At 43.1% G+C, this 17,241-nt stretch overlaps 1 protein-coding gene across 2 annotated transcripts in view; it reads right to left on the minus strand.

Annotated features, from left to right (window-relative positions):
* Nucleotides 1-2,385: 2,385 nt before the first annotated feature.
* UHRF1 (ubiquitin like with PHD and ring finger domains 1) overlaps nt 2,386-17,241 on the minus strand; it is a 36,788-nt gene continuing 21,932 nt past the window's right edge. For both annotated transcript variants that reach the window (XM_087703335.1, XM_087703334.1), the window contains exons 6-17: nt 16,521-16,630; nt 15,490-15,676; nt 13,679-13,802; nt 12,647-12,754; nt 12,226-12,330; nt 10,210-10,316; nt 8,388-8,550; nt 7,755-7,892; nt 7,547-7,649; nt 7,141-7,298; nt 4,952-5,050; nt 2,386-3,709 (exon numbers count right to left, since the gene is read on the minus strand). In XM_087703335.1, the coding sequence (XP_087559461.1) occupies nt 3,563-3,709; nt 4,952-5,050; nt 7,141-7,298; nt 7,547-7,649; nt 7,755-7,892; nt 8,388-8,550; nt 10,210-10,316; nt 12,226-12,330; nt 12,647-12,754; nt 13,679-13,802; nt 15,490-15,676; nt 16,521-16,630 (1,549 nt within the window). In that variant the 3' untranslated portion in view covers nt 2,386-3,562. The remainder of the gene's footprint in view (nt 3,710-4,951; nt 5,051-7,140; nt 7,299-7,546; nt 7,650-7,754; nt 7,893-8,387; nt 8,551-10,209; nt 10,317-12,225; nt 12,331-12,646; nt 12,755-13,678; nt 13,803-15,489; nt 15,677-16,520; nt 16,631-17,241) is intronic.

Below are 17,241 nucleotides of genomic sequence, written 5' to 3' on the forward strand. Positions count from 1 at the left end.
GGCTCGGTTTCTTCGTCCTTCGTTGCCTGGCATCAGGGACAAACTCCCTTTGATCTTCCCCACTGCTCCATGCCTCAGGCGCCTCCTGGTGGCCGGCCAGCCTCTCTGGTCCCTGCTCTGAGTCTGAATCCTGTTCTGAATCTGAACCCTGAGTCTGAACCCTCCTCCACATCCATAGCAGACTCATAGGGGTCCTCGCTATCGGAATCCATCGGCAGCTCCAACGGCTCCTGCTGGGCCACAACACATTATGTACAATAACAATAAAGGCTGTAATGTATACTATACTCTACTACTACTTCAAAGTCTAGGAGTGTGATGGCAAACCTTTTTTTGCTTGTGTGCACGCATGCAATAGCATGCACATGCGTGCCCACACCCATAATGCAGTGCCCTCCCCCCACACATGCACGCTCAAACACCAACACCACCCCACGCAGATGCACAGTCCTCACTGAAGCGTCCAGACTATTGTTAGGCCTGTTTTTCACCACCCACAGGTTCCATCCACAACCCTCTGGAATGCTCAAAACCAGCTGGCTAGCGCACGCACATGCGCACTGGTGCTGACATAGGGCACCGCCTCGCGTTCCCCGAGAAATGGTTCCATGTGCCACATGTGGCATGCGTGCCATAGGTTCGCCATCACGGGTCTAGGACTACCTGTATCCAATTTGGTTCCTAGTAAGCTGGTAGAAGTTTAAGCACAGAGCACCTTTATTTAAAGAGACAGAGCACTGCCAGGTTTGCAAACCCTGGATGAAGAATTGGACAATGTAGGTTGGAGAAATAGGCAGATTTTTTTTTATTTTAAGTCTGAACAAGTCCACAAAACCAGTGAAGACCTACAACGGTAGATTGGTTTAGAGCGTATGCCCCCTTTCCCCCCCTGCCCATCCTCCCAAAAACTATTTTGCTAATACAATACAATAGCAGAGTTGGAAGGGACCTTGGAGGTCTTCTAGTCCAACCCCTGCCTAGGCAGGAAACCCTATACCGTTTCAGACAAATGGCTACCCAACATCTTCTTAAAAAGACTTCCAGTGTTGGGGCAGTCACAACTTCTGGAGGCAACTTCTGTTCTGTCAATTAAAGATTTCCAGTTAATTATAGATTTCTGTGAAGGCATGGCATGGTATGAAGAAGGTTGCCTGTCATTTTGGGAAGGGACCCAAAATCTGTCCCGTGCTTTGGGGAAGGAAAAAGAAATACGCCTTTAATAGTGCAAAGAAAACTTTTCCCCTGTTTACAAGACAATGGAAAGAATTGATGGGCCAGACCTGGTAAGGCTATTCAAGTCTTTTAAATAAAATCTCAGTATTGCCTCCATATTTAGATCCATCGTTCCAAAGGTTCATATCTGGGCTGTGATGACTTAATGACTTTTAACATCAACCATCTCTCTTTTTAATGGGCCTGAGTTGGTTTGGACTCATGGCAATTGCCTGGATCAGTCCCTAAAGTTTTCCGGCCAAGATTTTTGGAACTAAATTGCCTTTGTCTTCTCCGGAGGGTAGAAAAAGGAGGACTGGCCTAAAATCACTCCACTGAGTTGGTTGCCTGAGAGCCTTCCAGTTTCTCATCAGGTATTTTTAACTATTATACTAAACTGGTTCCCACCCAACTATTTAATCCAGTGTTTTTCAAACTTGGCAACTTAAATAAGATACATGGACTTCAACTCCCAGAATTCTTCAGGCAACCTGGTAGGAAGTTGAAGTCCCACATTGCCAAGTTTGGAAAACAGTGATCTCTAGGCTATATTGTGTAGGATGCTTGGGGAAATAATAGCATAAAAGTATACAGGTAGTCTTCAACTTACAACTGGCCACTTAATGGTTGTTCAGTTACAACAGCCCCCTCCCCCCCCAAATTACAGGTAATCCTTAACTTATGATCACAATGGAGGCCTAGATTTCTGTTGGTAAGCAAGAGAGTTGTTAAGTGAGTTTTACCCTATATTGTGACCTTTTTTGCCAGTTGTGAAGTAAATCACTGCAGTCTTTTAGTAACAAGGTTGTGAAGTGAATCCAGCTGCCCCATTGACTCCGATTCTCAGAAGGTCGCAAAAGGGGATCACATGACCACTGGACACTGCAACCGTCATATGAGCCAGTTGCTAAGCATCTGAATTTTGATCATGTGACCATGGGGATGCTGCAACAATCGTGTGAAAAATAGTCATAAGTCACTTTTTTTCAGTGCTGTTGTAACTTTGAACGATGACTAAAAGGGATGGTTTTAACTGAATTACATTCTTGCAGGTCATTAATTGCTCAGATCCTAGCAACTAGATGTATGAAATCTGCTGACAGAAACAGGATAGCAAACTAACTCAAAATTATTTCAGCATTCAAGAAGGCACACGATCTTTTTGATAGGAAATGTATTTTATTTTGAGAACTTCTGTTTGTACAAAATTAGCATAATTCAGAAAGGTAAAAAAGTTGCTTTCTTCTGAACATTATTACAGGTTTATAAAAATGCAAAAAAACAAGTATATTGTTCCAGTCTGTTAAAACGTGAAGAGTGATTTATTTCGTTTGTTTATTATGCTGAGGTATTCACTGTAGAGTATTGCGACTGTTGAGGTGAGAAACAACTGACCCTTGAATATATAATCAAGATTTTCCATTCAAAAACTAGTTACATATCTAGTTTCTCATCCTAAGCAAAACTAGAAAATTCAGAATTAGCAGGTTAAGAAACACGCATGCGGACTGCAGGATGATCATCTACAACTAAAGATACAGAATGATAGTACAGTTGATAATTCCAAGAACAAAACTTTCCTCTGGCAGCTTGGGAGTTCGGTCTATTTTTTTTTTTTTTAAAGAGAATTCAGAGATCAGTCTAAAGGACCGTTAAATTGTCCTTTTCAATGGCTTTTATATGTTCCCATTAAGACACCACAAAAAATTAGGAAGCAGCACCTGGCTGGCAGATACAAAGGCAGAGGTAGCCGTTTTGCATAAAGGCTCTTAAGACAAACGGTTGATATGGAAGAACTGTTGTTGCTTTTGAAAACAAAAACAAAAAAACAACAATACACACAAATAAAACAATGGAGTCTCGACACAACCGAAGGAAAAAAGCCGAAGCCCAAGCCGCATTACACAGAAGCACACCAACAAATGCTGCCTTAAAAGCAGCTATAACTTCAAACTTATGGCCCTGGATCCATCGCTTCAGGAGATTGTGCTAGCAATTGAGCTACATACAAGATTTGATTTGCGGGAGAATGGCTTCGCTCCAATTTAATAGCAGGTTTCTGACAAGCAATGTAAGGTTCCCTTCGACCTATGCTCCAATCCGTATACGGGAATTGGAAATGCTACCAAAATAATATAAGCAAGTTCCTCAATCTTAGCACTTATTTGGAGGGGGGGGGGGAGCTTGGGAAGGGGGAACGGAGACAGAAGTTTTTCCAAAAGGTTATTTATTTAAATAAAACCCCACCAAAATCACACACGGTTTTTTTTCCCCCGAAGGGGCAAGAGAAAAAACTCCACCAAAAAAAAAAAAAAAAAAAAAAAACGGAAATGAGAAGTGCTTTACAGAATCACCGTCCGTTGCCGTATCCTGGGAAGAGCTGAATGAGAAGATCCTGCAGAGGTTGGTTGACTTCCATCGTATAGTTTTTGCCCAGATCGTAGCGGCAGGCTGGGCAGCTGTAGACCTTGGCTCGGAAAGATCGATCCAGGCAATCCTGGAAGAAAACGGACAAAAGCGAACAATGGGACTTACGCTTAAACAACGACAACTTTGATCAAACCTAATCCTCCTCCCGGAGAAGATTTGGGTCCAAAAGAAGATTAAAAATGTAAATCCAGTGGAACAAATCTCTTTAAAGTTTAATTGTGGAGGTTTCGATGGGTAAGATGGAGAAGCGGGATTAAGCTCCGAGTGCCACTTTTGTGTGAAATGTTTATTTATTTATTTAAAAAGATTGTGGCGTTTGGCGCAAAGTATGTGCGCATGCTCTCTCCCCGTTTTGGCCCTTGGTGCCAAAAAGTTCACCAACACTGGCCTAGAGCCTCTAGGTTCCCACAAGGGTTCCACCACAAAATCGCAGAGGACAAAATCGCGCTCGACGAAAGCGCGCATTTGACGTCATCACAGCGCGACGAAAACATCGCGCTGTGATCGAAAAATGTAAAAATAAAGCGAAAACCTTACCCTAACCCCCCCAAACCTAACCCTAAACCTAACCCTTAACCTAACCCTAAATCTAACGCTAAACCTAACCGTTAACGTAACGCTAAACCTAACGCTAACCCTTAACCTAACGCTAAACGTAACCCTAACGCTCTAAACCTAACCCTAACCCTTAACCTAACCCTAACCCTAACCTTTATGTGAATCGGCTTGCTTTAATTTTAATTTTATTTCAATTTTTAATTTTTTTCGTCGCGCTGTGATGACGTCACATGCGCGCTTTTGTCGAGCGCGATTTTGTCCTCCGCGGTTTTGACGGGTCACACCCACAAGTGATCCGAGTCCAGCCTGCCTTGAATCCAATTGACTCTTACTTAACCCCAATTTAGTGCTGACCGTTAGTTGACTACATTCTAGTGAAAGCTTGAGCAATAAAATCATCTTAACTGGAACTTGATGTGTAGCCACAATTCTTCACACTTCCTCTCTAATTAAGACACCAGAGAGCAGGCACAGGTTCCTCTGATGAAAACTTACATGTAAAAGGGCGGTCTGTTATGCAATGGAAGAGACCAGCAAAATCAATTGGGGGGGGGGGGCAGATTTGATTAACAGTCCCAGCAAAAAAAAAAAGGTGATAAAATCAGGGGTGTCTCACTTTATGACACCACACCACACAGTGAGGAAAGTTCTGGAGTGAATCACGGCCGTGCTGCCCTGCCTACCCTAGAGCTACTTAAGCAAACCCCTGGAGCACCTGTGCAGACAAATGTGAAACATGACAGCTGCTCACCTTACATACGTTGTGCTGGCACACTGTGGTGATTGGTCGGAAAACCACCTCTTGGCAGCAGATGCACAGGAAGGTTTCCTCCAGTTTGCTCAGGAATTTCTGCCAGGAGAGAGAGAAATAAGGTCGTTAATCCTCAGCCTCATCCCTAACCCAGGAAATGTTCCTCTGGGCACCCTGGCCTTGGAGAAGCCCGCCTTCATGTTTGCCTCCATTACTACAAAGAAAACTGGTCATTTGCATCCTTTTAGTGGGTTGTTAAGGCCACCTGGAGTTTTATCTGTGTCCTCAGGGTCACCTGAGTGGTGCAAATGGGTGGTGAGCCTTCTTGGAACTGCTGAAAGGACTGTTGTTGTAGATTGGAGATAGAGGAGGCAGTATCCCCCCTCCTCTGTTGAGAGAGGACTGATCGATTTTGACACAGATGGCCTCTTTGATACCTCTTTCAAACCAAGAATCCTATGTCCAAAATTCTATGGTGTGCCATGCGTTTGTGGTTGTTTCACTTCCCAATTTGCACCACTCAGGTGACCCTGAAGACACAGATAAACCTCCAGGTGACCTTAATGACCCGCTAAGAGAAATCAAATGATCAGCTGTCTGCAAGGAATATAAATCCTTCCATTCCCCACCATCCAATGAGAGCTGAAGAAGCTCCTTGGATGAGAAGCAAAACGTCTTCAAAGAAAAACCAGAAAGTCCAGTTGCCTCCTGAAAAAAGAACCTTTGGGGGACAACCATGATTTTGATGACTGAGAATCTCTATAGATACAAAGAGAACTGTGTTATCTTCACGGTGTAGTATCATCTAATAACCATTTGTTCAGTGGCCATTCAAAGTTACAATGGCACTCAAAGCCACTGACTTACAACTGAACTGAGCGTCTGTTCCAGAGACTTTGGCACTTAAGGATCTGAGCAAGTGGGACTAAAGAGCATAAACAGCCATTTCAAAAAGAACTATAAGCTTGTTTCCTTGCAGATGTTTCATCACCCAACTAGGTAACACCATCAGTGTTAGAAGGGAATGGGGTCTGTGGAGAGGAGAAGGGGTTCTTGGGGCTCTCTGAGCTCTGTTGTTTTCTTGGTTCAGAGCCTAATCATGTTCCCTTCAACAAAAGCCTAATCAAGGAATCGCCATATTATCAATGCAATATCGGGTTTTCAATTCAATTGTACAGAATGTGAAGAATGTGTATTTGTGTTTTATTTTTATAGTTATAATGTACACTGAAGATGGCTTTTAATTTCATTGTACGAGGTGCAATGACCATAAAGTAAACATAAACCAGGACCATCCTCACTAACACTGACAGGACAAGGTACTCTATATAAACAGGCAGCAAATCCCACTTCCTTCTAGCCCTGATGACGTTACCAAGCTGGATCATGAAATGTGTGCAAGAAAACAACCAAGCTCAGAGAGCACCAAGGACCCCACAATCCTCCTTCTCTTCACAAACCTCACTCCCTTCTGAAACTGATGACATTACTAGTGGGGTCATGAAACGTTTGCAAGAAAACAACTCAGCTCAGAGAGCACCAAGGATCTGCCAATTACCTCCAATAGACCGATCAGATCCCACAGATTAGGCCTCCTCCAAATTCCATCCGCCGGCCAATGCCGACTGGCGACTACCTGGAGGAGAGCCTTCTCTGTGGCTGCTCCGACCCTCTGGAACGAGCTCCCCGTGGAGATTCGAACCCTCACCACCCTCCAGGCCTTCCGCAAAGCCCTTAAAATCTGGCTGTTCCGACAGGCCTGGGGCTAAAGAGTTTTTGCCCCCCTTCTCGAATGGTATGGTTGTTGTGTGTTTTTAAATTTTGTATTGTTATGTCTTGTCTTTTTTATCCCCCTGTCTGTACCCCCTTCCCTGATTGAATTGTGAGCCGCCCTGAGTCCCCTTCGGGGAAAAGGGCGGCATATAAATGTAATAAATCAATCAATCAATCAATCAATCTCACCGTTCAACCCTGAGCCACAAATATTCTCTTCCATTGGTTTTCTCCCTGAGTGGTAAATTCATTTATAGGCAATTCAGGCTCTGATGGGCTTTTGCTACAATGCTTTCAAAATCATTTCCGCCCACTGCTACGATCCCGTCATTTCATTCCACAGCACTTGAAGGCCAGGTCATCTCCAAAACCAAGCACCGCAACCTGTGACCATCAGTTATGCTCTCTCTACGTACCGGTCCTTCCTTAAGGGCTTCTAGTGCTTCATTCCACAACTTGGTGTTGGCTTCATCGTCTTTGATAAGAGCCTTCTGCTGGGGAGTGAGTTTGTAGAGTTCGACTTTAGTTTTCTTTGGGGTGGTGGCAGGAGAGGCACAAAGGTCCGAATCGTTTCCTGGAAAGGTACATAATTTATTTCGTCATCCGTCCACCCAACCATCCAAGAGAGACTTCGAAGAAGTTATGTGGGGCCCAGTGTTTTTCAACCTTGGCAACTTGAAGATGTCTGGACTTCAACTCCCAGAATTCCCCAGCCAGTGAATGCTGGCTGGGGAATTCTGGGAGTTGAAGTCCAGACATCTTCAAGTTTGCCAAGGTTGAAAAACACTGATGTGGGCAACTCAAGTCAAGAAGATCATTTACCGGATTTCCTTTTCCTCTTCCCTTGAACTGGGGATTCTTCTTCTATTTTCTTGCTATTTTCTTTATCTTTGTTTGCAACGGCTTCCAGGTACCCTTCGGGATACTAAAGCAGGGATGATGAAAAAAATTAGCTGCAACACAACTGCTATTAACATGGCGGAGGGCTGCTTATCGCTGCCCTTTACAAGACACACACACACACACGTACCTGCATAGTCAGGCCAAGCTTCTTCATCCTCTCTTTGCCTTCTCTGGTCCAAGGGGCTGGCTCTTCATCGTCTCTCTTGAGCATGTAACGCCAAACCAAGAAGCCAGATTTCCCTGTTTCAGGCCAATATTTAACTACCTTTAAAAGGGAACAGAGAAACGGGTTTCTGTTCCAGTTCCAGTCTGGTGTAGTGGTTAAGTAAGGTACAAGGCTAGAAATCAGGAGACGGTGAGTTCTACTTCTGCCTTAGGCATGAAAGCTTGCTCGATGACTTTGGGCCAATTACGAGGCGATGGTGAGTTATAATCCCCTCTTAAGCATGAGAAGTGGCTGGGTGACTTTGGGCCTATCACTAGGAGACTGTGAGTTCTAGTCCTGCCTTGAGGCATGAAAGCCAACTGGGTCACTTTGGGCCAGTCCTCGGTCTTGGCCCAACCCAGGATACTTGTCGTCGGGAAAAGAGAAGGAAGTAGAATTAGGTGTGTGTAACGCCTGAGTTATTTCTAAAAATAATAAAGATGGGATATAAAAAATAGAATAAATAAAGAAAAAGAAAAGAAAAGAAAATGCCCAGGCATAACACCTCCTTTCCCAAAACTTTGGAGCCCTATTTGCAAGCCAACCCAATCTTACCTTATAGATCCCATCGTAACGATTTCCATCTGTGGGGGCATATTTGCTGTATCGGCCTCCCTTCATGTTCCGCACCACTCGAACCGGTTTCCCGGCTCGCCAGTCCTTGGCTTCCGCACCTTCTTTATCGTTAATCGGTGCACTGCAGTTCAGCGCCAGAGCTCTGCCAACCATGAAAAGACAAAGGGGCTGAAGGGTCTTTCCTGGGGACTCTGATCCTCCCTTCTACTGGTAGTCCTCAACTTATTCGTTTAGCAACCATTCAAAGTTACGACACTGAAAGTGATTTACAATCAGCAACCAATCACTTCACCATCCCCAAGCCATATTATAAAGTGGCATTATCAGGTGAAAATGCCACATTACGATGCCTTGGTAAGAACACCCTGCAATCCAGTTTTGGTCATGATATAAAAAGATGTTGAGACTCTGAAAAGAGTGCAGAGAAGAGCAAAAAAACACGACTGGGGGCTGGTTGCAGGAATTGGACGTGTCTAATTTAATCAAAAGAAAGACGAGGGGGCGGGGGGGAAACGATATGACAGTAGCAGTCTAATATTTGAGTGGCTGCAACAAAGAAGAGGCAGTCAAGCTATTCTCCAAAGCATCTGAGGGTAGGACAAGAAGCAATGGGTGGAAACTAATCCAGGAGTGAAACAACCTGGAACTAAGACATTTCCTGACAGTGAGAAAAATTAACCAGTGGAACAATTTGCCTCCAGAAGTTGCAAATGCTCCCTGGAAGTTTTAAAGAAGAGATTGGACAATCATTTGTCTTGCAATGTATGGGGTCTCCTGCTGGACCTGGGGTTGAGCTAGAAGACCTCCAAGATCCCTTCCAGCTGTTAGGATGAAAATATGGATGCCTGGCAACCAGCATATATTTATGGATATACCGCATTTTTCGGAGTATAAGACGCACCGTTTTCCCTCAAAAAAGAGGCTGGAAATCTGGATATGTCTTATACACTGAATACAGCATTTCTTTGCCTCCTGAAACCCCGCCCCCTTCACCAAAATGGCCATGCATAGCTTGTAGGTGGTTTTCAGAGAGCTCCTGGGGGCTGGGGAGGGCAGAAATGAGCAACATTGGGCCATTTCTTTGCTCAATTGTGCCCCCTCCCCAGCCGCCAGGAGCACTCTATAAGCTTCCTAATGCCCCTTTTATGACAAAAAACGGGCCAGTTTTTGTGAAAAACAGGTTGAAAAAAAGGGCTGTTTTTGGGAGGTTTGCAGAGTGCAAAAACTTTTTTTTTCTATTTGCCTCTTCAATACCTTGGCGCATCTTATACTCCAAAAAATACAGTAGGTATATCTTCAACCTTGACAATTTTAAGACATGTGGACTTCAACTCCCAGAATTCCCCAGCCAGCATGGCTGACTTGCTGAGGAATTCTGGAAGAGAGATATTGATTTAGTCTAAGGTGAACATTTATAAGCATTAGATATATAATTTATCAGCTATTTGGTTGAGTTACTTTCCAGTTTTATTTGGAGACCTGTATCTTACACTGGTGGACATTCATGAAGAAAAAATCTTCAATTTTGTTTCCATTTATGTGCTCTCTAAAGAGTTTGAGGCCCATACATGATTCCAATAATACAAAGCAGGTGTAAATGGCACAGTGTTAGTTATATACTGCAAAAATACCCTCTCCAAAGTAAGGTATGAAAATTTAATAGACCCTCCCTGATGCAGACAAACTACAAAGCATCCACTGAATTATAAATGCAATTCTGAAAACCACTCAGAGATATCAGACATGTTTAGCTTCATTCACTCCCCGTCTTTTGCAGAAATCCTTGGAGGTTCCTCCTCACCTGTTCATTTTTGTAAGTTTTTGATCACAGGACTGTTCAGCTGTCCGCTTGTTCCCTGAAAGGTCACGGCCTCCGCTCCCCGTGTAAGTGAAAGAATTTCCGTGATCCTGAAATATATTCAGATCATTCAATCCGGGGGTGGAAAAGTTCTATTCAGTTGGTCACTCGAGTACGTGAATAAGTTGATTTTGGCACTTAAAAATACTGAAATCTTTCTTCAACATGGCATAATTCATGATCTGCTTGACAAACTACTCAGAGTTCTTCCAAATGTGAACATTTGCAAAGAAGCTTTTGACCCTAAGTTCTAGCTTTGCCACACTGCACCTTAATCAATAGATGTAGTCCTCGATTTACAACCAATCGCTCACCAATCATTCCAAGTTACAACAGACACCCCCAAAGCTACTTAGGGCCCAGGTTCAAAGTTGTGATGTTGGTTCCTTCCCAAGGTCACATGATCACATTTTCGGTAGTCAGCAACCAACCACAATTTATGACCCTTTGCTCTGTCCCATGGTCACATAACTAAGAATTACAGTAGTTTTCCTAAAACTGGCTTTTACTTCTGGTTTCTGGCAAAAACAAACCCATACCAAACAACTGGTTTACTTAACAATTGTTGCAAAAAAGGTAATAAAATCCAGTCAAGGTCCATGGTGGTCTGCTTTAAAACTGTCATACTTACGACTGTAATTGCCAGGCTTAATTAAGGTCGTAACTCGAGGACTACCTGTATATAAAATTATTCTTCTCATATCAATACAAATAAATAGCCTTTGGCCTCAACATTAGTTTATATATTTTAGGGCCAGTAAAGACAATCAATTTTATTATACTTGCTTAAAACCACAAAGATGCAACATGTAATATATTCCTTGCAGTCAATGGCTTTACAGCAACTTTTATGCCTCAATTGTTCTTTTTGGGGGTGGGGGAAGACCCAAAGAAGCAAAAGTGCCACTTCCCACTTTGGAAGACCTCAAATCAGACTTGATTAAGCTTTCTCAAACTCAACAACTTTTAAGATCCCAGAATTCCCCAAGCAACAGCAGCAACTGTGAAGGACTGTTCTTTCAAACTTGCTCTTAGCAAGTAACCCAAACCCTAAGATTCTGTTTAACTGCTGTATTTCATAAAGGTAAAGGTTCCCCTCGAACATATGTGCTAGTCATTCCTGACTCTAGGGGGCACTGCTCATCTCCATTTCAAAGCTAAAGAGCCAGCGCTGTCCAAAGACATCTCTGTGGTCATGTAGCCGGCATAACTCAACGCCGAAGGCACGTGGAATGCTGTTCCCTTCCCACCAAAGGTGGTTCCTATTTTTCTACTTGCATTTTTTTACGTGCTTTCGAACTGCTAGGTTGGCAGAAGCTGGGACAAGTAACGGGAGCTCACTCCCTTACGCGGCGCTAGGGCTTGGAATCACCAACCTTTCTGTATTTCTTAAATTTATTTTAATCCCAATTGCATGTCACATACGTGCACAGCCCAGAGTGTGTTACAACTGAAGCAGCATCTGAGCCCAGTAAACCAAGGAGCTAGTCCAGGAGAAGGCCATTCTGCTTCATCTCCATACTAGAAACCAACACATCACAATCTAACTCCAACTAATGCAGAGTTGAGCAGTCTTAACAGGCGAAGGAGCCCACCCGAGCATTTAGTTATTAAGTCAGTTTTCCTTGACCCAGAGAACCAATTTCAGAGTTGGACTTGTATACTAAGCAGAAACTCAGGGGAAATGGCATCGGTTGCTAGTTTAAGAGGTTATCAAAGGAAGAAACGTCAGCAGAAAAATTACAAAACCAGCTTATATTGGGATAGTTACCTAAGCTAAGGGCTTTCATGATGGCTCGGAGGCAAACCATTTAGTTCTGTAATTATTTAACAATTAATTTTTTGGACTGAGTAATCAAATTCAACCAATTAATTTAATTGAAATACAACCATCTCATTGGCTTTGGGACTTCTGGTAAAGAGGAGAGCAGCACTGAGAGATACCATAATGTCACTTACTACATCATCTTCGTATCCGCCCGCCAGGACCAAAGAATAGGCTCCATCGGTGCTCCGGCCGTGAATCCCTGCAACATGGGGCCGGTGGACGCCCGACTCGCTCACCTGAAGGGATAAAGGCAGGTCACATATCCAAGTTTAAGCGCAGGGGTCCCCAACCTGTGGGACTCTGCCCACTACTAGGCTGTGACCTCTTGACCCCTGGGCTGTCTGAGTGGCTGGCCAGGGTACACACGCACGCACACATCGCAATTGTGGTAGCGTCGCCACGAGCGCTGGCACTCTAAAAAGTATAGTGTTAGCCAACAAGGTTAAGTTTTCCCCTTGTATTTCCTTTTCCTTCAAGCTCGAACTATTTACATACTGACACCCAGTAAGTTCTACTGTACATTCTCAACGCTTCCTAGTAGCAGCATCTCACCTGGACTCTGAATTTCCACAGGGTTCCCACTGGAACTCCGGGGATGGGCCCATAATGGTTTGATGGCACAATGGTACATTCCCTTGTGCGTCCCACGCACGCCATGCCCTTAAAAAGAAAAGGGGAGAGGGGGGCCACATTTTAAACATGATCAACACAACCAAGCCTTGGATGTATTCCAAACAGTTGAATCAAGAATTGGCTAACTTCTACCTGCACTTTTCCAAACTTCTAATAAAGCACCCGATTGTTTAAAATCACCAGGATTAGCCCACCAGGCCTCTCAGCTGCACAGTCTTGGGTGGGAGAAATGGATCTTCACCTCTGCATGGCATTGGAACCAGCAAACAGGCTGACATCCGTGCCATCCACCCCTTGGTTTTATTATTTTAATTTTTAGTAATATTAGTTTTTTTGCTTGTAAATGTTTGCAAGCTACTCAGAGTTGCCTTACCGTGATTGGCGGCTTATAAATTCTATTAATTAGTTAATGTGCTTTCAATAAAACTGCACCCAGTTTATAAGGTTGCTCTGATTAGCTATTCTCATTATTTATATCCCACCTTAATTAGTTTTACAATTAACTCAAGGTAGTGAACATATCCAATACACCTTCCTCCTCCTATTTTCCCCTGCATAGCAACACCCCTGTGAGGTGGATTGGCCTAAGAGAGAGCGATTCCTCAAAGTCACCCAGCTGGCTTTCATGCCTAAAGAGGGACTAGACTCCTGGTCTTCGGCCCAAATCCTCCAGTCGGTGCTCATGCCTAAGGCAGGGCTAGAACTCACTGTCTCCTGGTGATTGGCCAACAATCACCACTTGGCTTTCATGGCTAAGGTGGGACTTGAAATTGCAATCTCCCACTTTTTAGCCTGGTGCCTTAACCTCTGCACCCAGCAATTCCTCCTCCTCTCCATAAGCTTCCCAGTATTTTAATAAATTAGAAGCATGCAGTAAATTTTGTGCCGTCTGAGCCATATGAAGGGCATCTTTTGGCCTGCAATGAGCAAGCATAACCAGGTTCCATTTACCTTGCCCCAATCCCGCTGAGAGGATGAGTTAGCAGATGCCATCTTAGATTTCTTTTTGCTTTCTTTCAGCTTCTCACCAGCCAAAACCACCTCATTCACATCATTTCGACATTCAGGACAATACCTAAATGTTTAAAAACAAAAAGAGAGAGAGAGAGAGAGAGGAGGCATTCATTTTTAAAATTTGTTTTATCTGCAATAGTAGAGAGAAAAATATTAAAAGCCACTTTCTCAATTTCAAATGGTGCAGATATAGCAAGTTACAGCTTTCCAAGACTCCCCAAAATGTACCAAACAGGGATTCATCTTGAAGACGGAATCCACCTTAATTCACAATAAAGACAACTGCTTTCCTTTCAGAAAAAATGTTGTTCTTTTATTCACTTATTTATTTAAAACAGGGTACATAGGCAGTCTTTGACTTATGGCCAGTTGCTTGGCAACCATTCATACTTACAATGGACCCCAAAAAAGGTACTCCCAACCAAGATTCTGATGGCCACCCCCCCCCCCAAACCGGTTGTGTGATTGCATTTCGGACACTGGGCAAGCAGCCCATGTTTTGCCCGTTTGCGGTATCATGCAGTCACGTTTATGAAATTTATTGGCAGGCCCTCTTACTTCAGGGTAATTTTAGGCGATTTACAATCATAAAAGATAAAAATTGTATCAACTAAAAGCATAAATTAATGCCCATCTTTTACTTCTCTTTCTATTTTTTTTAAAAAGCTCATTGGAGACGACGAGGTCGCTTAAAACCTTCCACATTCGCTTAACGTTTGCTACAACAAAGATCGCAAAATCGGGTGCAAACATGTGGTGACCCACTTAATTATTGGCACAACTTACAACCATAATTCCAGGCTCAGTTATGCTTTATCAGTCAAGAACGACCTGTATAGTCTGACCCATCCTGTACCAAACCCTAGGAGGCTCACAATCTTGCCAATTTCCCATGTTTTTTATAAAGACACTAGCTGATAACCCGGCGTTGCCCAGGTATTTATAGACGTTAAAGCCAAGGGACCTTTCTTACCCTACTCCCATGCCCATCATCCCTGCCCTCTCCCTTCCTCCTCCCATGCGCTCCTCTTTCCCACTGTCTGACTGGCACATTGTCCCAAATCCATCAAGCACTTCCCCATTGGTCCACTGGAGGGCGAATGTCATGGCTGGCTGCACTCGTTCTCCTTAACGGGCCAGGCGTTCCAGAGCTACGCTGGAATACACACACACACACACACACACACACACACACACACACACACACACACACACACCAGGAGTGTCTTATCACCCCCACCCCCCAGTATTTGTTTCCAGATAGTAAGTCATCTGTGTACCAAGTTTGATTGAAATTGCTCGAGGTACTCCAGAGTTATGCTGGAACATACAAGCATACATACATACATACATACATACATACATACATCTTTTTATTTATATAGAAGATAGATAGATAGATGATAGATAGATGATAGATAGATAGATAGATAGATAGATAGATAGATAGATAGATAGATGAGGAAGAAGATTAACACAAGTAAGGCATGATGCAACACAGAAATTTACATTAGTAAATTAGCATTAGTAATTTACTATTAATAAATAGTTCTATAGGATAGTCACACATCTTAAGATTCATCATAGGGTAATTTTTCTCAACCTTGGCAATTTTTAGATTTGTGAATTTCAACTCCCAGCATATATTTGCAGCATGGCTGGCTGGGAAATTCTGGAAGTTGAAGTCCCCAAGTCTTAAAGTTGCCCAAGTTGAGAGACGTTGCTTACAGGGATTCGTTTTGACTTACCAGTCCTCATCGTCAGGTATCCTGCTAAGAGGAGGGTCAAGACAATAAATGTGGAAAGCCATGTCACACTCATCACACATGAGCTGTTTTTCGGGGTCTTGTTTCCCACCGCATATGTGGCAGGCGCACATCCGGCAGGTTTTGCTCGGGTTGTCTTTACAATGCTTGCACACGGGTCCACTTGGCCCTAAAGTTTAAGAAAAGCAGACATATAAAAAGCACCTCAGAAAAAACAGCCAAAAGACTGAAGGTCAAAAAGGATGTGGGTTCTGAATCTCATCCAAGAGACGCAAATTATGACATTCACTAGCCTTAATTATGGTGATGGCACTAGCTCAGATGGTGTTTTATTAGATGTGACATCTAAGTAATTAAGGCACCAGGCTAGAATCAGGAGACAGTGAATCCCAGGGTGGATAAAAATCAATGGTTTTTTTTAAAAAAATCGGATTTTTAAAATTTTAAATTGTTTTTTTAAAAATCAAATTTATTTTAATAAAATGCTTTTGGAATAAACATCTATCTAAAGATAGTTTTCTATTTAAGATACATTAATAATTTAGTTTATTCAGCATGAAATGGAGCTTAGTTATGTAGCATGAGGAGGCTGTATATTCTGCAATATTGGGACTGTGAGTCAACAATGGGTCAGAGAAGAAGCCGCTGCAGGACATAGATGATAGTTGCTCTTTGAAAATTATGATTTAAATCGAGTTGATTTAAATCAAATCCACCCTGGTGAGTCCTAAGCTTGAGTTTTAGTCTCACCTTAGCCATGAAAGCTGGCTTGGTGACTTTGGGAAGTCAGAAAACTTTATTCCCTGCCTTAAATTATTTATAAAAAAGATAACGAAGGTGGGCTACAAATACTAAATGAAAAACATTAAATTGAAATTAAATATTTAATAGCAGTCTCATCTACTGAGGCCCAAAGATAATTTTGTCTTGACCCACCCTGCCACCAATGCATTTGCAGCAAAAACCATATGACTCGTTGCAAAGCAGGACAAGTCAATGGAAAGGAAACTCACTTTTTAGGGGACTTTCAGAAGTCAAAGGCACAGCACAGCCCGGTTCTTCGATCTTGTAAATCTCATCCACCAGAGCAATTCGGCAATCAGTCAAGATATCTCCACCATCACTGCAAAACAGGGATCAAAACATGCCGAGCAAGAGAGGCAACAATGGTGGTTTCTCCCAGCAGAATTCCTGCCTACCAAACCCCCAATTATTAATGCTCCTACTTTGGATATACCGTATTTTTGGAGTGTAAGACGTACCTTTTTTCCTCAAAAGAGGGTGAAAATCTGGGTGAGTCATACACTGAATACAGCATTTTTGGCCTCCCGAAAAGGGCATGCATAGCCTTTAGGAGGCTTACAGAGTCCTCCTGGGGGCTGGGGAGGGCAAAAATGAGTGAAAAGCAAGGCGTTTTTTGCTTCTTTTTGCCCTCTCTCCCCCCCCCCCGTCCTCAGGAACACTCTATAAGCCTCCTAAAGGTTATGCATGCACTTTTTTTTGACAAAAAAGGGCCATTTTTTGCTCGTTTTTGCTCCCCCCGCACAGCCTCAAGCTACAAGCCTCGTAAAGGCTATGCATGCCCTTTTTTGACAAAAGAACGGGACTGTTTTTGGGAGGTCTGCAGAGTGCAAAAACTTTTTTTAAAATTTGCCTCTTCAAAATCTTGGTGTGTCTTATACTCTGAAAAATACGGTACATGGCAATCCTTCCCTTTTGACTTCTTAGTGCGAA

Source organism: Thamnophis sirtalis, unplaced genomic scaffold, assembly GCF_051295495.1.
Source record: "Thamnophis sirtalis isolate CommonGarterSnake01/CBP01778 unplaced genomic scaffold, rThaSir2_p1.2 scaffold_1, whole genome shotgun sequence".
NCBI classification, from domain to species: Eukaryota; Metazoa; Chordata; class Lepidosauria; order Squamata; family Natricidae; genus Thamnophis; species Thamnophis sirtalis.